The 19,353-nt window shown below is 48.5% G+C and overlaps 11 protein-coding genes across 11 annotated transcripts; 5 read left to right on the forward strand and 6 right to left on the reverse strand.

Annotated features, from left to right (window-relative positions):
• Positions 1–1,245: 1,245 nt before the first annotated feature.
• Positions 1,246–2,367, reverse strand: N7517_011001 (CapA family protein; the record flags this gene model as incomplete). The annotated part of the gene is made up of 1 exon (XM_056728724.1): positions 1,246–2,367. The coding sequence occupies one exon, from the start codon at positions 2,365–2,367 to the stop codon at positions 1,246–1,248; it is 1,122 nt and encodes a 373-aa protein (XP_056574539.1).
• Positions 2,368–2,729: 362 nt separating this feature from the next.
• On the reverse strand, positions 2,730–4,425 carry sreA (siderophore transcription factor SreA; the record flags this gene model as incomplete). The annotated part of the gene is made up of 3 exons (XM_056728725.1): positions 2,730–3,541; positions 3,596–4,095; positions 4,166–4,425. 3 exons carry the CDS (start codon positions 4,423–4,425, stop codon positions 2,730–2,732), a joined length of 1,572 nt encoding a protein of 523 aa, XP_056574540.1.
• Positions 4,426–4,675: 250 nt separating this feature from the next.
• N7517_011003 (uncharacterized protein) lies at positions 4,676–5,003 on the forward strand (the record flags this gene model as incomplete). The annotated part of the gene is given in 2 exon segments (XM_056728726.1): positions 4,676–4,770; positions 4,784–5,003. The coding sequence occupies 2 exon segments, from the start codon at positions 4,676–4,678 to the stop codon at positions 5,001–5,003; spliced, it is 315 nt and encodes a 104-aa protein (XP_056574541.1).
• Positions 5,004–6,031: 1,028 nt separating this feature from the next.
• N7517_011004 (TVP15 family protein) lies at positions 6,032–6,599 on the reverse strand (the record flags this gene model as incomplete). The annotated part of the gene is made up of 4 exons (XM_056728727.1): positions 6,032–6,204; positions 6,267–6,356; positions 6,414–6,529; positions 6,580–6,599. 4 exons carry the CDS (start codon positions 6,597–6,599, stop codon positions 6,032–6,034), a joined length of 399 nt encoding a protein of 132 aa, XP_056574542.1.
• Positions 6,600–6,644: 45 nt separating this feature from the next.
• On the forward strand, positions 6,645–7,062 carry N7517_011005 (uncharacterized protein; the record flags this gene model as incomplete). The annotated part of the gene is made up of 2 exons (XM_056728728.1): positions 6,645–6,653; positions 6,742–7,062. The coding sequence occupies 2 exons, from the start codon at positions 6,645–6,647 to the stop codon at positions 7,060–7,062; spliced, it is 330 nt and encodes a 109-aa protein (XP_056574543.1).
• A 1,454-nt stretch (positions 7,063–8,516) lies between these two features.
• Positions 8,517–10,135, forward strand: N7517_011006 (uncharacterized protein; the record flags this gene model as incomplete). The annotated part of the gene is made up of 4 exons (XM_056728729.1): positions 8,517–8,630; positions 8,691–9,726; positions 9,790–10,043; positions 10,100–10,135. The coding sequence occupies 4 exons, from the start codon at positions 8,517–8,519 to the stop codon at positions 10,133–10,135; spliced, it is 1,440 nt and encodes a 479-aa protein (XP_056574544.1).
• A 236-nt stretch (positions 10,136–10,371) lies between these two features.
• On the reverse strand, positions 10,372–11,118 carry N7517_011007 (uncharacterized protein; the record flags this gene model as incomplete). The annotated part of the gene is made up of 2 exons (XM_056728730.1): positions 10,372–10,685; positions 10,767–11,118. 2 exons carry the CDS (start codon positions 11,116–11,118, stop codon positions 10,372–10,374), a joined length of 666 nt encoding a protein of 221 aa, XP_056574545.1.
• A 209-nt stretch (positions 11,119–11,327) lies between these two features.
• Positions 11,328–12,716, reverse strand: N7517_011008 (FAD-dependent oxidoreductase; the record flags this gene model as incomplete). The annotated part of the gene is made up of 6 exons (XM_056728731.1): positions 11,328–11,671; positions 11,725–12,100; positions 12,161–12,264; positions 12,321–12,424; positions 12,483–12,620; positions 12,691–12,716. The coding sequence occupies 6 exons, from the start codon at positions 12,714–12,716 to the stop codon at positions 11,328–11,330; spliced, it is 1,092 nt and encodes a 363-aa protein (XP_056574546.1).
• Positions 12,717–13,668: 952 nt separating this feature from the next.
• Positions 13,669–15,254, forward strand: N7517_011009 (OTU domain-containing protein; the record flags this gene model as incomplete). The annotated part of the gene is made up of 4 exons (XM_056728732.1): positions 13,669–13,924; positions 14,020–14,432; positions 14,480–15,067; positions 15,123–15,254. The coding sequence occupies 4 exons, from the start codon at positions 13,669–13,671 to the stop codon at positions 15,252–15,254; spliced, it is 1,389 nt and encodes a 462-aa protein (XP_056574547.1).
• A 742-nt stretch (positions 15,255–15,996) lies between these two features.
• N7517_011010 (type 1 glutamine amidotransferase) lies at positions 15,997–16,919 on the reverse strand (the record flags this gene model as incomplete). The annotated part of the gene is made up of 3 exons (XM_056728733.1): positions 15,997–16,287; positions 16,388–16,614; positions 16,679–16,919. The coding sequence occupies 3 exons, from the start codon at positions 16,917–16,919 to the stop codon at positions 15,997–15,999; spliced, it is 759 nt and encodes a 252-aa protein (XP_056574548.1).
• A 453-nt stretch (positions 16,920–17,372) lies between these two features.
• Positions 17,373–19,246, forward strand: N7517_011011 (putative MFS multidrug transporter; the record flags this gene model as incomplete). Its single annotated transcript, XM_056728734.1, has 2 exons — positions 17,373–19,071; positions 19,128–19,246. 2 exons carry the CDS (start codon positions 17,373–17,375, stop codon positions 19,244–19,246), a joined length of 1,818 nt encoding a protein of 605 aa, XP_056574549.1.
• Between the last annotated feature and the right edge of the window lie 107 nt (positions 19,247–19,353).

Genomic DNA, 19,353 nt, shown 5'->3' on the forward strand with positions numbered 1-19,353 from the left:
TAGTGTCATCATTCTAATAATGTTAATGATGCATGCTGGATGATCCGGGGGCACTCCTGGCGGTGTTGTCTGTTTATTGACATAGTGCACGGTGTTGGGTGAATGTGTATTTTTGCAACACATTCTACATATCTTGCAAGTAGAACGGTAGGTTATATCTGTTGAACAATTCGTAGATGCTGGACAGAGGACCTCGGTGGAAAGGAAAGGGAAGAACGTGGTTGATCGACATGATCGCTCGCATCACTTCCTAATTGGGCTAGGGTATGTCCCCCTTATTGCTCCTTTATTTTGATCTCCAGCACTATTCAACCTTGCTACCTCAGTATTCTGTACTCTGTACTGGAATATTGTCCCTCAAATGACTCTGCTCTAACACTCCGTTGTCGCCGAAAACAGTCCCAGAGTCCGCCGTCAAAATATGAGTTTCTGTTGCAGGGCGCTGAGTTGTGAAACAACGCAGATCGTCGCAGTTCAATGATGAAGTGGATGACCTCCACACAAAAGAGCCATGGAATGAGCCAGCGCACGGAATTTGCCATGCTGGCCACGGATTATTACTCCGCTAAACGCCGTCTATAACTGTGTCGCATCACGTACATATCGGTTACCTCGGGATATCTTAAGGCGCAATGACAAGCTGATCGACAGAGATAGACTGCGTCGTACTTGAGTGCAGGCCTCGGTTCTATCTCGGCACGCCGAGTACAATATACGATGCTCGTGCCATTCTATTAGTAGTGTTCAATATGCAAACATATCACTATCACATTCCTGGTTATACATTGACAAGCTGTATCTACGGTCCAGGCTTTATATCACTGAATGCTAGGCCTAACATGTCTATTCTATGCTATTGTTCGCATTCCTAGGGGTACTTCTATAGCTAATTATTATCTTATGTTTTCAGGGACGTTCATATGCTCTTCTGCTTTGTTTAATATTTGTCATAAGAACCTTGTGATGGACTAGTACTTCATAGAATGAAACGCATCCATGGATCTGATGTTAGCTAGTTGAGATCTACCGTATAGATTGATTGCATATCACTTTCCCAAGGCCGAGAGACCCAGAGATCTAGAAAGAGTTCGATAAAAGTGGCCCTATCTCTTAGCCATGTAAATCATATCCAATAGCGTGTGTTGCATAGACGCTTTTAAGCACATGGTCTCCGATTCAATCACATCACCACATGGACACTTAAAGCACATAGTCTCCAGTTCAACCACTAAATACCCTCAAAAACTACTCCCCAGACAACTCAACAACAACCTCCCCCTCCTCCCCAAGCGCCGCCCTCACAGAAGTTCCAAACTCCTCACTAAGCTCACTAACCCTCCGCCGAACCCAAACATGATCCGGATCCCTATAATCTAACAAAATAGCCCTAAACCTCTCAACCCGCGTAGGAAAGATCTCCAATCTCTCCAACCCAATCCCCCCACCACTCATCTCCCTAACAACAACCCTCCACAAAGCCCCGAGATCATTCCTGTACTCCTCATTCAACGCGTAATCATCCACAAAATCCCCACACCCATAGATAACAAGTTTCCCACGATAAACCTCAACACCCTGAACATGATGCGACGAATGTCCATGCACAATATCAACCCCACACTCATCAATCAAGAAATGCGCAAGGGACGTAATCCGTCCATCAGGCTCCCACGAATAATTCGGTCCCCAATGAACAGAAAATACCTTCAACGCAGGCTTGGTTTGTTCAGCATTAAGCATTTCACGCAATCGAGCGCGCGTCTCGCGCGTGTAATCGAACAGGTTGAATCCCGATACGCTGGACCACACGCGTGGATGGTCGGAGGCGGAGTATACATGGACCGTGTAGCGTTGGTTTTCGTCTGCGGGTTCTGAGAGTCTGGGTAGATGTAACACGGCAGGTTTGCGTGCGTCGTCGGCTGTTTCGCCTGCCCCTGCGTAAGCGACGTTCGCTTGTTGCAGTGTTTGCACGGTCTCTGTGAGACCCTCGGTTCCGAAGTCGAGGGTGTGGTTGTTGGCCAGACTAGCGTAGTCGATACCGCCGGCGTGCAGGATCGGGGCTAGGTTTGCTGGGTGCATGCGGTAGTTGAATACCTTGTTGGGCCATGGGACTGGGGCTGTTGTTACGGAGGTTTCGAGGTTGATGCATGCTAAAGTTGAGGATTGGAGGAGGGGGAGGGTTGTGCCCCATGGCGAGGAGGGAGTGTATTTTCCCTTTCCGAGGAGGGTTGGATGGGCTTTTATGAAGGTTGTGGCGATGCGTTCGTCGTGCTCGTTGGTGACGTGCTCTGGCATTAGTTGGTCGAGTAGGCGGCCGAGCATTACATCGCCTATGAATGTAAGAGTGAAGGTTTTTGGGGTGGACATTGTGGATTGGTTGGTTTGAATAATTGAGGTTGTTTAGAGCGAATTTGATCTGTTTTCAATTGAGTTGGTCGAGGTTGGGTGAGAAGTCATTATGACATCGGTCCTCATGAAGTCAAGGTAAAATACATTCTACCTACCTACATGGGCATTGAGGAACAGTAAATCAAAGTAAATGGATAGCGATTTCACATTATAAAATACAATTCATTGGACACACTTTTTTTAATAATAACACAACTAGGACACGATATCCCAGTAACGTGAGTGGTATCTTTGTGCGCCGTTTATCTCACGAGAACACCGATTTGCAAAACATTATCCGAATATCATTATTTTCGTCACTGCTTGGGCGGACGGCGAATTTATCGTCTCATCTCTGCCAGCTCGCGCTCCTTGGCTCTGAGCATCTCGCGCATCTGCTCGGCTTCGCGTTCAAGCCGGGCACGACGATCAACGGAGTCTCCAAGAGATGCAAGGCCAGGCAAAGGCTGCGACGGGTGGGGCGAAGGGGAGATAGAGTGGTGGAGAGGAGGTGCACGTCCCAGATTGGTATCCGAGCGAGACTCGCCCCGAACATCTGATTGGTTCAGAATGGACGAGATGGAGCTGAGACGACCGGGGGAAGTGGGATTGGCGGAAGACATGATCGGAGGTAGTTGGTTTGATCCTGCTTCCAATGTAGACGGGGCCGTTAGACCTTCGGTCGCGGTTTCGGCCAATGTTCGTTTCTTAGGAAGGTTGAGGGAATTTGGAGAGGCAGAACGTCGCCCGTACTGAGACACGGGCGAATGTCCCAGTCGCTCCACTGCCAAAGGCTTGGGTAGGCCGTGGGAGATGGGAAGACCATGTGTAAGGGGCACGGATGAAGCATTGTAACCGGTGAAATCAACCGGTGGTGGCGCAAAAGGCAAAGGTCGAGGGGTATCTTCGGCTTTCCCGTGCATCATGTGGTAGTGATCAGCAGGCTCGTTGCTCATATATCGGTAGTGATCGTCATGGCCATGCGCCAGGGTAGCAGGTGATGCCTCTGGAGATGCCGATGAGCCATTAGAAGAAATGGTAGCACCGGTGGGAGACTGATCTCGTAGGGCAGGGACAACGCGTTTGCGGCGTTTGATGATGGATTTTTTCATGTTAGTGGGGCGATAGCATCCGTGGAGCTTATAGTACAATCCTGGGTTGTGTTAGACAAATCAGATCAACAAGTCTATACGGGACCCAAACTTACCACAAGCGTTGCAAATGGGGTGACCCTGTTCGTCGCGCCGCCATAAAGGAGTCACAGTTGTACCGCAATTTTGACAAGCAACCAGAGTATTAGGTCCATCGGCAGGAGCAGGGGCCTTCGTCGGTGGCTCTTCCTGCGTCACAGGCTCGAGCTCTTGTGTTGGACGGCCCCACGAGGATTGGATGGCAGCCGCTCCTCGGGGAGCAGACTTGTATATCCGGTTATTGTATGCCGGGCATCCATCGCATCCTTCTGCGCCGCCGGTGCCATTGCAACTCCCACCACCAGGGCATGACCCCTTGCAACCACCACCTTCTGAGGAACCCCCACAGTGGGAGTTCGTAGGCGGCGGGGGCTTCTCAGCACCCTCTGATTGCATCCGGTTTCGTTTCGTGGGGCGAGCAACATTGCGAGCTTTGAGATAGAGACCGCAGGCGTTGCAGATCATCGCTCCCGTAGGAGAACGACGCCAGAGAGGTGTGCTTTTTGTGCCGCAATTGCTTAAAAAAAAGATATGGGGTCAGCACTAAGAACCGAAGTATCAATCGAGGCCATCCAGTCGAGACTCACCTGCATGAATGCCCTAGGAACGTTGTGTCTTTTTGGCTGCCGGGGGATGTTTTCTCATTGGGGATTTCATTGTGTCCAATCCACTGATTTGATCCCTGTTGACCAGATCCTTGCATGCCCTCTTCCCGGTAGTGATCCGCTAGATGTTCACGACCTGCCTGCGCTGAGGAGATCAACTGCTGCGCAGCATCCAAATCCTCCGCTGACGGTTGGCGCATTGGAACGTCCGGATTTCGAGGCAGAGAGTGGAGGGCTTCCATTTGTGGGATCGACGCTAACATTACAATGTGTGATCCGGGCCAGGAATCCTGTGGCCGTGGTGATCCTTAGAACGGGAGGATCGAATATGGAAAACGAAATCGAAAGGGAGAGTGAAAATCCTATGTGAGAGCGATGTCGCACCACAGTCGAGAGCAGAATGCACCGTATCACTCAAAAACCAAATGTCGGTCAAGCTAATGGTTGGAGAGAGATGGGAAAGTCAGTCCAGCAGGCAGATCTGCAGCCACGATGCTGCAGGCTCGGGGGGATCGCAGGACGATGTGTCGGGATCGCAGTCGAACAGAAGTGAATTCGGATGCCGCCACACAGATAATCAGGAAATCGTATGTCAAGTAGATTAGACCTGTCGAACGCGCCACCAAAAGATAGTAACCGAGTATGGAACAGTGGCGACGGAACGGCGTGGAAGAGTCAGGTGATGGTTATTGCGACAATTGACAGCACACCACAGGGTCTGGTCTCACTAGCAAGCGATCGTGGGGGACGGTTTCGTTCGGGGATGGGTGGCCCGGTGCAAAAGGACGACTCGCGAAGCAGGGATTGGCTGAGAGGCTAGGGAGCTGCAAGATGGTGATCACTCCGCGTCACTGGGCAAAGTGGGCACACCAGATGTGATGGAGGCGATAAGGGAGGGGAACAGGGGATTCGAGAATGAGATGTCGAGGATCTAAAAGGGTGAAATATGTGGATAGCCGAAGATGAAAAAAGGTGAAAAGGAGAGAGACAAAAGAGGCGAGACCAAATTGCTTATCGCCAAAGAAAGGGATTGGGGTTTATCGATCTAAGGGGGGATCGACGGGCATATCAATCTATCACTTTTTTTTTATCTACCCCGAGGATCGCATCTAATCAACTTTTTTTTTTACTTTCCTTCTACACCTGGGCAATTCAATGAAATCTCTTTCTCTTTCTCTACTATTTCTATATCTCATGCAGAACTCCACTGACCTGATGAAGTTTAGTTGCAAAGTGAAAAAATAGTGGAAAAGGTGGAAAAAGGTGGAAACTGTGAGGTGAGAGTGGGGCGATGGTAGGAAATCAGATATCTCATGGAGATGATTGGTTAAAAGGGAATGACTAAGACTGTAATCAACACTGTGGATATTCCGATTGGTCCCTCGGACATGGAATATGCCGAAGCGATATGGCCAGATATGGCCACGCTGTACTTTTGGTCCGTCCAGTCTAATATATTGCATGGCCGATTCCTACTGGTCTAAGAGAAGAGTCCCTGCACTAGTTGATTATCAGATCAGATGATCTCTCTCACCGGATACTGTAATTAGAAATCAATAAATCATTAGACCATATTGCTGGACAATGCTAGCATCCAAATATAGTACAAGTGTCTCTCCCTTGACGCTGGTATCAACAAAAATCTCGGAGACCCAGCAAAATTGCCCCCCTTCTCTATAATGACATCCCTCACCCATTTCAGATTCAAGGACATGCCAAAGTCATTGGCATTGCACTCAACATCGCATGCTGAAGGAAACTGCCGGAACAGACATTATCCATAGTGTCGATGTGCCTTGTTTGGGCACGTGACAGGAAATGGTCATCGCGACCTACTCAGGCAGCAATTTAGACCTGCTCGGCACCCCAGCCCTGATCGGACTCGCGCATGTTGGAAGGAGGCTCGATGGAGGGAATGAACTCGAGGGCAACGTATCCGAGACCGATGAAGCCGACCAGCGAACCATCAATGATGCGCAGCACATGATCGTGCAGCAGAATGGAACCGATAAAGATGTAGACTGATGACGGGATTTGTTAGCCCCTGATTTCCCTCTGATATAGGGGCAGGATAATAACTTACAGACACCACGGCCAAGGAAGGAGAAGAGGAACGACGCATAACGGTACGCGTAGTCCGGGACGTGAGGCAGGAACTCCAGTCCGCCGATGACTATGGTCATGTTAGCGCTGTCGATTGGCGTGAGTTTGGATCATGATAGGGACATACCGAGACCGAAGACAACTACGTATGCGCCCAAGATGATTGAACTGAAGGAGCCGCTGAAGAAGTTACTGATGCCACCGAGCACCATAAACACGCCCACGGCGATGTTAACAAGACGGCTGTATTAAATCAGTACTGGCACATCGTATCCCAGGAAGAGCCAACATACAAGATGTTTGTGAAATCCATTGCGACGGCTTTGAAGGGTGTATGAGATGGAAGTGATCTTCAATAATGCGGAGGGTGAGTCGTTAGGCTGCAAAGTTTCGAAGGAAGAATCGGCTGACTAAATTGGATCTTCCGGAGTGCTAGGTTAGCTTATGATACGAAGATCGATGGTGCTTGGTCTTGCCAAATCGCTCAAGTGATGGTGGAGGTTAGGTTCGCCCGAGTTCGCCAGCCTGGACCTCAGGTTGTTGATTCTATGACAAAGGGAAATACCCCTTTGCGACGAAATGGTGGATCTGAAGGGAGCTATAATGAGGAACATACCTATGATCAGAAAGCTTGCCAGGGTTTGTATGAAGCAGAACAGGGGGAAAATGGAAATGAGGGCGTCGAGAGCTGCGCTGTCGCGAGCAGCGGGTCTGCCAAGGCCACTTGTAGCTCACGTGATCTGACACAGGCCAGTGCGGACGCTATACCATATTAGGCATTCGACCCAGTGTTGACGTAGGGCTACAATTAGTTATCATTGATCGATAGGTGTGGCTTTATGATAAACAATAAGTTTAATATCGAGTATACTGAAAGCCTAAAATGGAACCGTAATCTCAATCGTCTCTGTAAAGCAGCGGATAGCCAGAGATATAAACATGGGTAAAGAAGGAGAGAAGACAGTTAAAGACTGCGAAAGCCACACCAGATATAGGTGTCCATTATATGTACCGTGGCTGATGAAAGGGATAATTGATCTACAAGGCGAAAATTTAGGAACACACAAACAGATGTTGCAAGAATACTCAACATAGAACTATCAAGCACTTCGAACCCTCTCAATATAGTGCTTTCTACCTCCGCACCCAGAATACATCGTCAGGCTTAAGAATACCTGGATTGTGCATCATCCTCCTGTGAGTGAGCATATGCGCAATGCCTCCACACGTAGATTAAAGTACAGTTTGTAAGAAGATTGAGTATGACACCTTGAATTCGTGGTTTATATATCTCAAAATTTGACTGCTCTAGGTTATCACCGTTGAAAATAGATAAAGCATAAACCCGCAGACTCTCGGTCTTCCTTTATCCCAACAAAGTATGCAAGTTAAAATTGAAGCCTGGCATTGTTTGACGGTTCACTAGAGCCTAGGTTCAATTAATTTCTGCGCCTGAATAGGTTGATGATATAGCAACTCGAAATTGCGCTAGGGTGACATCAAATTATATAGATCATAAACGTAAAAAAGGGGAGGGTTGTAGAAGGGAGGCAAAAAGGACAGGACAGAGATTCAAGACAAAAGCAAAATCGAGCCTGAAAAAGCAAAGGGATCCAGCAATACGATAAGACCCCGAACTCCATATAAAATACACAAGGGTACCTAGCTCGATGTGATTTGTCAACTGTTGTGCTCATTGAATGACACTTGTTGTATGCACCACGTCCCCATAGAACCCTTACAAAGCTACTTCAAAGGACCCTGAAAGTGTTCCGTCTGTCTAGTTTCCCCGCAGCAAATCATTCAGCTGGTGCAACTTGCGATCGTGGAGAATCTGATCCAGTGCATCATCAATGGTCCAATCACTTGTGTTGATCGTCAATAAATCATGCAGAGAACATGCATGTATCATCCCCATGCATGTGGATCTACTAACTAGGGCAGTATACAGAGAATAACTGGTTGAATCTCGGACCGATTTACCAATATTCCAAGAGGCCAAGACTGCTTATATTGAAACCTTCTCGTTGCTGACACGCCAATTTATTTAAATATAGTTCCTATAGCCTCGATGCAGAAGTACAAAGTCAGAATTCTGTCTTGACTACTCCGCACACCTTCTCCCTCTTCGCCTTGGATCTGGTTTTCGAGACACCGTTACGAGGGCTTCTGGAGGGAAAAATCTAATCGGCCCTCCGTGTAATTCTTAGCTTGTCAGCTCTGAATCACTATGGAGGATATCACACCAACAAAACCTTGGCTTTTCAATCTGCGCTCATCCAAACAACTCATCGGCCTTGCTGTCTTCTCAACCACGTTTACTGATGGATTCCTTTACGGGATCGTATGTACTTCTACCCTTAGCTGTCAAACGGCTGTACTGACCCTACGAGCTCTCTTCTAGATCGTATCTGTGCTCCCTTTCTCCCTAACCGTTCGGTCCGGAGTACCAGAAGCCGACGTCCCGTTCTGGACATCAATATCTCTAGCCGTCTTCGGACTCGCAATGGTCCTCGGTGCCCCAATGGCAGGCTGGATCGTTGGAAAATGCGAAAGACGCCAAATACCATTCCTAGGAGGCCTCACCTGTGCGTTCGGTGCCACCCTTTCATTCATGCTTGGAGTTGAGCCGTGGATGATCATCGTGGCAAGGATTTTCCAGGGTCTATCTGCGAGCGTTGTCTACACTGCCGGCTTAACGCTGTTGGTGGATACGATCGAGTCGCACGAGCTGGGACCCTGGATTGGCTTCGGCCTCTCGGGCATGAATTTCGGCGTGCTCGTATCACCTACGCTTGGAGGAATCGTATATGAAAAATCAGGGTTCTATCCTGTCTTCATCATGGGTCTTGGCGTCGTTCTCATCAATTTGATTCTGATTTTGTTTATGATTGACAGAAAAACCGCTGAAAAGTATAGAGGGCAGAACGGCTCTACTGAGCATTCTTCCCTTCCAAATGGGAACCCGACAAAAAGTGCCATTTCGAATGGAAAACGGCGACTATCGACTGTTGAAGATGGAGATTCAACTATCACAACACCGCTTCTCTCACACTGTCGTGATACTTCTTCCGCGGTTGTGAATGATCCTTCTTGGTGGAGTATTGTCGGAGGCTTTCTTAGAAATCCTCGTATACTTGCTGCGTTATATGGATGTCTCATCAACACGATCTTGGTGAGTGCCATGGACGCCGTCCTCCCGACTTTTATCAAGCAGAATTTCCACTGGTTTTCCGGTGCTACTGGGGCCATGTTTTTAAACATAACCATTCCATCATTTCTTGGTCCATTTGTTGGAATGATCTCAGACAAATACGGCGTCCAATTGGTCTCGACTTTCGGTTTTACGGTGGGAGCTTTAGCAGTCGCTCTCCTCGCTCTGATACGACACGACGATACCTTAAATAAGGTCATGGCGTGCATACTATTAGCTTGTGTTGGTAAGCTCCGTCATGAATTCCATGGACGTCAAAGCTATACACAGATTTGCTCACGATCAACAGGGATAGGACTGAATACATCGCTGACCCCGTTGGTTACGGAGATACCTCGCATCGTCAATGTCCTTCAAGAGGAACAACCTGATATATATGGTGATAAGAGTGCAGTTACTGAGGCTTATATGCTTCTTGATGCAGCTTTTGGCGCCGGCACTGTGCTCGGCCCATTGCTTTCCGAGCTCGCGTATGAGACTTTAGGATGGACTGGATGCACTGTCATGTTAGCATTTCTGACTGCGTCGGCCATAGTTCCAGTGGTAAGTGGCTGTCTGTTTATTCAATGTCTGCTGAATATAGTCGCTGACTTCAAAAGGTGGTCCATTTAGCCCCAAACCCGAAAGGCCCGTAAATCATCTCTCGGTTATATATATTTAGTGCTTGAGGCTACCTAGTTGAAGCACTGGCGATGATTTGGGGACAAAGAACTCAACCTACCCTGTACTTTCGTTTCATTGTGAGCTTTTCCCCAAAGGGTTGAGTGAGGAGAGATCTTCTAGGTCAAGGGCTGGAGCAGGTATACCTGAGGGGAAACCCCCATAATCTTCACATTCTTGTTAAGATACAGTGATGAATGTGCTGTGCAGTTTAAACTTCCTCAATTACTTCCTGTCTTTTCTCCAGCCGGACCTCAGAGAGCCCATTAGCGAACCAACTCATGCGTACGGGGTCCCGATCCAGCGCATTGTATATATTATCTAAATCAGTTCCAATCCCAATCTCAGATGCAGTCTTCAAGCTTCGTGAATCGATAAAAGGCGCAATACTTGGCCATACGCTTTGAACACTGTTGAAAAATATCTCCACTGCCAAGTCACCGATTCCCTTGACCTCCTTCAACAATAGTCCAACCTTGCCAGTTTCGCAGTTTGCGTCCTGGAGGAGATTGTTCAAATCCCCCTCTGTACTCACGCAACATCAGCGTCCGCTTCTACATGCAGTATAACATCACAAATTTAAAACATATAGAAGCGAAGGCGTACCGTATGTCTCGACAACAAGCTTCGCGAGCTCACCGAGATTGGTAGCGCACTGTTCTCGATACCGGTTGTAGCCCCCGGCTTGCAAAACCATTGTTCGATCTTGCCATGTACTGTTGGAAAGTATGTTGATGTCATAGTACTCGGCTTCGATTAGTTTTTTGATGGTTTTCTGCGTCAACTCGTGAGAGATTGGCCTTGCTTTGATCAGAGCGTCTAGAAGTATCGCCAACACTATCTCAGGGCTGGAGTTTAGAGAGTCGGCAAGTACTGTGCCATGTAGAGGAGATCTACCGAACTCATTCAGAACTTTGTCGATCTTCAGGGCTGCTTCTTTAGAGGTGTGTGCTGGCATCGTGGAGCAATTGATGAAATGATTATGGATGGAATTCAATGATTCTTTCGCAGAGTCTCAAACTGAGTGCTCAAACTGAGTGTTCAAGCAAATCTCAATTGACGTCATAATGGCATATATAGACGGACCAGACTTTGCGATAGATGCATGTCAAGGCTGAATGTTCGAAACTGCTAGTATACAACAATTCATCTATACAACGAGGTTCCTCACAGTTTAGCGCGAGACTTGTTCTGCAGGACCTCCTTGACCAAAGCCACAGCGTCATATGCACAGCCGAAGGAGGCCTGGTACCCAAATCCTCCATGGCCGTAGTTGTGAACGACCGCGACACCGTCAACCTTATCCTTTTCAATGCGAGTACCACCCTCTCTCAGAGGTCGCAGGCCGACGCCATGGCGGATGATATCCAACCCCTCAATTCCCTGTCCCTCCTTAACGAGGCTGGGGCAAACTTCGATGCAACGCTTCATGATGCGGTTGGCAAGGTTCATATCTGGGAGTGCATCCCAGTTGTGCTTTTGATAAGAGCCACCAAGGATCGTGCCACCACCTAGAAGCAATAAGCCAAGGGTCAAACAGTAAAAGCAGCATACAAGAACTTACCTGTGGCACGAGTCATAATGTACAACGCCTCATCTTCTCCGTCGTCAGTCCCGGATGTCGACATCATGGGACCAGGGTCGTTGCGGACCACGACGATCTGGCCACGGGCGGGGTACATCTTCTCGTCGAGAACACCGCCGAGGGTCTTGGATGATAGACCGGTGCAGTTGATTACCACGTCAGCCTTCTGCCCGGTGTGGTGGGCGTTGGCCGCATCAGCGATGTGCTTGAAGACAGCTCGCTTGAAGACGGCGCCGTTCTTGACACACTGACCGACCAACCACGGCAGGTAGACGGCGGTGTTGATGCAGACAGATGTGAACTCCTGGCCGCTGTCCACTCCAGAAGGCAATTGATCTGAGGGGACGTTTTTGAACTAGAATTACCGCGTCAGTCTGCAGTCCGTCTGTGGGACCATCTCACGGGTAAAACATACATCAGGCACGACATCTTTATACCAAGGGTTTGGTTGAGTCAATTCTGAGAACCACTTGCCGGTGTCTGATTCCTGATCCTTCTTTCGGTTGTAGATCAAGGTGCCTACATTTTGTTAGAGGGTCTTCGGATGCTAATCAGATTCTAAGGAGAGATCATACCTCGGAAGTGGATACCGGCCTCGGGGTATTTGTCCGTAATTTCTTTCAATGCTGGCCAGGTATTGCGCTCCCATTTCTGGTGAGCACTTCCCTCCTTTCCTACCCTGTAGAAGATCCACTTAGTCAGAACTTTATCAAGCAGTCGGTTTCAGTGGATCATACGGCATATAGTTGGCACCGGCCCAGGGAGACGCATATTCAATATCATAGTCGCCAGGCATATGCTTTGCCAGAACAGTAATCTTGTTGGCAGGGTCTTGCGACAGCAGATATGCGGTGGTCAAACCAGACACACCGGCACTGTTACATCGTTAGTTAAGGTTCGAACGAGTTCCAGGGGTAGAGCTAGAGAAGCTCGGGGGAATCTTACCCCAGAACTACAATGTTATTCGCCATGACTCTTTTTGAATTTCTAAGCAAATACAAAAAAGAAGCTTGGAACATAAACAGTTGACACAGGGGGAGCTAAGGGGAGCGGGGTGAGGGGACAACTCGCACATTTAGCCGGTACAGGGTCCGGTATGGCCTGGTAAGGCGTGGTAAGGGTCTGATTATCTCACTTATATACTTGGCCGATTATGGAAGTCCTACCGAGGCGGTGTATAGCATTCCCCAATCATATACCCTGAAAAATAAATAAACGCGCTAGAGATTTTCAGTGGAGCCATGAATGGATACACAGTTTTTAAAATACACCTCCGCACTTATGCGGAGGCGATGCTTACATGTACTTTCTTAGGAAATCATTCATAGCTAGAGATATAGCTGTTGAAATACCTCAATGCCTTTGTTTCTTAAATATCTTGAGACCCTTGATTCAGGCCTCAATTATCCAAGTGATTTTACCTGGACCTCCAGCAAGGAGCTCCGTAAAATTCCGCTCCATTACTCCGGACTCCACTCCCAATTGAACGTTATCGATCACATTTGATCTTCAATTGCTTCAATTCACCCTCACTCTTCTCCTAAATCACAATTCTTTCAGATATTTTGTCAGAAATCTGAGCAAAACCTTTGATTTACAAAATATAGATTTCAATGCCTTGAAAGGACTGTTTTATACAAAGAAAGTTGGGCGATGTCATAGCGGGCAGACACCGACGTGTAGCCAATCACAGAACATCAGGGCTCACCGCCTCCTTCCGGCAGTCAAATGGGCTCGGAGAGCGAACAATTTCCTTTTTCATACCACCCGCAGGGCCCGAATTCCCTCTGCGGGCTTTTGTTTGCCATTAGATCAATAACTTCAATTTCTCCATTTTCTCTATTTCCCTCCACTTCTTTATTTGTTTGTCAATTGGTCTACACTCCCATAAATGCCGACTCTTAGTCGAGTCTTCCTTTCAATATGTCACGCCTCACTAATGGTGGCAGAATCGTGCCCATACTTACGGGCTCTGATTCTCACGATCCCACTCTCGAGGTGCCTGCTTTAGATGCATCTCTTCCTCCAATTCATCCTGCTTCAATCTCTTCCCCACCGACTTTGCCCCGCCTGTTGCAGGATCAGCAGATTTCTAAAGCTAAGCACATGCAACACGCGAGTTTGGAGATGGCCTCTCTCCAAGAGAGAGGCCTTTATGCACTCCCCACTGAGGGAGACGGTAAGCCAATTACACCTGCATGATTTCTAAGCTCCATTGTGGTCTTTGGAAACTGCATCACGTCGTTGTACTTATTCTGACGCGTCCAATCCCAGGCAATTGTCTTTACTACTCCCTTTCCGACCAACTGTATGGCGACACCCACCATGCAGACGAAATCCGCCAGCTTCTAGCCAATCATATGGCTTCAAATAAAGACTACTTCATGCAATTTGTAGTTGCTGAAGGCGGGGAGCGGCGCCGGCCGAAACGTGCAGCTGCATCTGCGTATGCTACTCGCTCTGCCGACGTCTCCGCTCCGACGCAGGAGGACATGGAACGGCGGTTCCAGGAAATGATTGCTACCACCCGCAAGAATGGGGAATGGGGCAGCTCTGAGCATCTCCAGGCATTCTGTCAGGCCTTCAAGGTCGACTTGAATGTATACACCATGGATGGTGTTTCGATATTCCAGGATGTCAATGCCCTCCCAAGTCAATCTCGGGATGTTGTGCATGTAGCATTCCATGTAAGTGTCTTGCTGTGCATATCATCGAGCCCCACTGACGATCACAGGATTTCAAACACTATTCTTCGGTGCGGGGAATCGAGGGCAACCATGAAGGACTTCTTACTAAGTTGATGCCATTTCAACCCATCAAGGAGGCGATTAAGCCCGAGGTCATTTCAGACCCCAAACCAGACGCCGATCATAAACCATTCACTTCATCGGAAGAACAAGCTGTTGGGGATTACACTAACGATGCTGGCCTTGCTGTTGACCTCTATCCCCCTTGGGATATCAAATCCATCCAAGAGGGATTGGGGGGCCGATATGACCGGGAGACCATCGTAGATATGCTCCAGAGATGCCGTGGCGACATCGATCGCGCCTTCGCCGCGCTCTTGGACGAGAAGACAGACGTACCACTTGATAAGAAAGCTGCTCCCGGGATACCCATCAAACCAAGCTTGCAGGCCTCGCGCTCCTCTTCCCCATTTAGTACAGGGAGCAAGCGGTCCGCGGAGGACAGCGATGATTCCGAAGATCCTCGTCCCGCAAGACGCACCAGACCTAAGAAACGCCTTGTATCCAATCTTACCTTGGGCGTTGGGATCTCATTCAGGGATGAACACGACGAGGTTGTTTCCTTGAATCTTCGAGTGAGCTCTCCAAAGTTCCGTCGAATGGGATATTTGCTAACTCACCGTTTAATAGATGAACTCTGACACAGAAGATGGTCAGGCCACAGACCCCTCTCTCCCGGGTAACACCAACCCGGAACAATCGGACACGGACGGAAAGAAATGTCGTCGAAGTAGACGACTTTCCCGCCCGCGCCCGAACTGATTTATTTATTTCTTGCTTGTCTCCAGTCTCCGGATAGACCTTTGAGCATCTTTAGCGCTTTCTCTTGCATCGAAAAAAAAGGCGTTAGTGATGAAGCGATTGGTTTCTTGGGTTTGCATATTGCATCGCCCTGCGGGGCTCGCAGCCTATGGGCTTGCGGAAGGGGGCGTTTTGTCTGATTATGAACCGCATGAGGATATTGCCTGGGGCAATCCTCCATGACCTTGTTTACAACGATACCAGGGTTTCTTTTTCCCCACTGTTTTATAGAGTCCTTAGGCTTTGCTCTTTTTTTTGGCTCTCTTGTTCCAGTCTGGGCCTTGGCCCATGATCCAGCGTTGGTGGCGAGCTGGTGTCACAGCTCTGTTTGGTGGCTTGAATTCTAATATAGATTCCAATGTCACCCACTTTCTGACTGGACTGTCAGTTGTACTCATTCCGTAATCTCCGGTTTCCCATATAGTGAATAGGCGTGGAAGTCATACCGTTGGCTCTATGTGACAGCAGGAACCCACTTGTCGTTCCCAAGTAGCACTTTATTGCCTGTCACTAGTTGCATATGCATTGAGAGGCGCTTGTTATCTAATGAACTTGTCAAATCCTGCAGTGCGTCTTATGTACATCAAGATAGATCTATTTGAAACCAGTCGAAACAGCACTAACTAGTCCTCGCCAGAACCTGAAGCCAGCCAGGTAACAAATCGCAGTTCGCTTGTGTCGCATCGGGAGTTTGTTCCTGCTTTCAGTCCTCCAGTAGGAACTTCAGGAACGTCACCCCAACAGCAACACCATCATTTTCAATATTAGCTCTGCTCAAAGCATCCCGAGCCTGGTCCTCCTTGAAAATACCCTTCTCGGCCCGATTCTGGATAATCTCCGTGATAATGTCCCCAGTGAATTCAGGATGGCCCTGAATGGTAATAAACCGGCGCGGCATATACATACCCTGCACAGCGCAGCGCGGGGATGAGCCCAGAGGAATCACGTTCGGGGGATAATCGAAGACAATATCCTGGTGCATTTGCTGGATGCGCTATCGGTGAGAGATAAATTAGCTCAGGTGTCTGCATATCCACGTCCTCGGGCCCATATGTAGCTTATTGTTACACAAGGCGCAAGCGTAGGGAACTCACAATCTTATCCCGTCCAAACAACTCTTTGCCTTCATTGGTCAAATCCATATCACAGACGGCGATCTCCCAACCTTGGTCGCTTCGTCCGACCTTGACGTTTAATGCGCGGCCGACGATTTGGTGTCCGAAGCAGATTCCAAGCAGGCGCACGCGATCCTGTGCGAGGACTTGCTGGGTAAATTCGACGAGACGGTTGATCCAGGGGATATCTTCGAATGAGTTGTGTCCTGTTTCAGGGTCATTGTTTAGTATATGCATTCAATGTTTTGAGCCTACCGAGTCAATACGCACTTGATCCTGTGAGAAGCACCGCATCAACATCTTCTAGCTTCGGGTACTTGTCATCATTGACTATATCCCAAGCCGTAATTTCCAGACCCGTCTTGGGGTCGAGTCTCTCGGGCTGGTTCAAGGCATTGGCGCTAGCGTTGAGGAGAACGCGGAATACCCCGCCATATCCGTTATAGCGGCGGTTGATGTTGTCAAGGGGGGTGTCGCATTCCAATACGGCTATACGGAGTGGGGAACGCATTGTTCAGGATATGAAGTAGAGAGTGTGATACAGTGATGAAATCGGAATATACTCAAGTGAGTCAATTAAAAGACCCTGGAGAGGCCATACAAATACTCCTTATCTCTTATCGGATCCCGAGATCGGACCCGCTGACAAACGCTATTCCCGATTCGTCAAATATTCACGGATTTTTAGACTGCAAGTGATGCACTTTACTCCTCGGCAATTGGTGTTGTGTCGCATCAGATAGGGATATTGCAGAACTAGCCTTGACATAAGGATCCCAGTTCCCTTGGCTTGGCTTTCTTTCTTTTTTTGTGTGTCACCACTACTTTCAAAGCCGATGGGTGGGGGTTGATGGCGTTTGTTGAACTTGGTTTTCGTGCTTGCAGAATCTTCGTCCCCATGAAATAACATACATAATCTTGATATATTTGTTTTTTTTTCTGGCTGTGCCTTCTTGAAAAAAAGATGTCTATTAACGACAATGAAGGGCAATCCGTTAATGTTTGCCCCTCCGAGGCCACCCCTCTCCTACGCAATGATTCCGTCCAGCAGACGAGTCACCATGAAGTCTCGGATTCCGCAACGGATGTTGAATCAGCCGGCTCATACAAAGACACGGGAGAAGAAGCCAACATTCGTTGTCTATCCAGTGCAAGCTCTGCATCTGAAGAACCACATGTTAAGCCAGCTTCTGGGGCGGGCTCTCCCAACCAGGAGTCGAGCATCTCAACCCACGAAAATGATTACGCTTCAAGGTTCATTGATATCTCGCCGACAAGGTTCTGGATCATCTTTAGCGGTATCATGATGGGCTACATGATCGGCTTCTTTGACTCGACCCTTATGGCCTCCAGCCATCCAGTCATCACCTCCTACTTCAAAGCAGCCAACTCAGCTTCCTGGCTATCAACGGCCTTCTTGTTGACATCCACCGCATTTATGCCCCTCTTTGGACGCATTTCTGACGCATTCGGCCGGAAACCTGTGTATCTTTTCTCTATTGCCATGTTCTTCATCACGACGGCAGGTTGTGGCTTGGCCCAAAATATCGGCAGTTTCATCGCTGCTCGCGCATTGTGTGGGCTTGGTGCGGGTGGTATCTTCTCTATCGGTCAGATCATCTCTAGTGACTTGGTACATCTCGAGTATCGCGGAGTCTACCAATCATACATCAACCTGTGTCTCGGCACGGGCAGTAGCCTCGGCCTTGCCTTTGGTGGTTACCTGTGTGATCATATCGGCTGGCGGGGTGCGTTTTTCATTCAGCTGCCTTTCATCTTCGTCTACTTTACCGCAGCCGCTTGGACAGTCCCGGCTGACCTTGGCATTAAACGAACTGGAATGGAGCGCATGAAAGTCTGGCAGTTAGTCCGGAGTATCGATATAACGGGATCATTCATCTTGATTATGTGTGTGACTCTGTTGATCATTGGTTTGAACTTTGGGGGGAATGTCTATCCTTGGAGCCATCCGCTCATTGTCATATCGCTGGTGTCATCGGTAGTCCTGGCAGTTATCTTGGTGCGTTACGAGCTGCACGTCCCACGACCTGTGCTACCAATTGAGCTCATGTCAAAGGATCCTCGAGCCAGTATTATCTTTGGCAATTTCTTTGCCGCCATGTCTATACACACCGTCCTGTTCAACGCTCCGCTGTATTTTCAGGCCGTCAAGCTGACCAGCCCAACCGATTCTGGTCTACGACTCGTGGCTTCTTCCATAGCTGTCACTATCTCTAGTGTGAGCACCGGGTTCATGATTAACTGGACCAGGCGTCTCAAACCTTTCGTCATCGTCGGTGTATGCTTCATGGTGATAGGTGGATGCGCACCTGCATCCATGGGCATTGATACCTCTCAACCACTCTCTATGATCTGCATCTCATTCTCCAGTCTTGGTCAGGGCTTCGCATTTCCCAGCCTGATGGTTTCCATTCTCGCAACTAGTGAGCAAAAGGATCAGGCCGTCGCAACAACCACTCTTGGTCTGTGGAGAAATCTGGGCGCCGTGATGGGTGTGGCTGTCAGTAGCTGGATCTTCCAGAATAGTCTCATATACCACCTCAACAACAAGGTCACTGGTATTGAGAAGGACCATATTATTGCACTTGTCCGCAAATCTGTTCATACTATTGCCCACTTGGATCCAATTCATCGGCGAGAAGGTGTGTTCTATTTCTTTGGGTGTCAACTTGCTTGTACCTTGCTAATAACCACTCAGTCACCACATCATATTCCGCGGCTCTCCAACTGACCTTCATATCTGCGGCCTTTTGGGCAGTCATTGTATTAATGTTTTTGGGTCGAGTCCGACTACCGCGATTGGGGAGAAAGGCGTAAATAATGTCTCAGAAACGGTTCAGTGGACACCGAAGAATATATGTTGGCTGCAACTGTAAGCCTGTTTCAGAGACTTTGCGTAAGCAATACTTAGTACTTAAGCTTGA

The sequence above is a fragment of the Penicillium concentricum genome, assembly GCF_028827145.1.
Source record: "Penicillium concentricum strain IBT 3081 chromosome Unknown utg000006l_segment0_segment0, whole genome shotgun sequence".
Classification (NCBI taxonomy): domain Eukaryota; kingdom Fungi; phylum Ascomycota; class Eurotiomycetes; order Eurotiales; family Aspergillaceae; genus Penicillium; species Penicillium concentricum.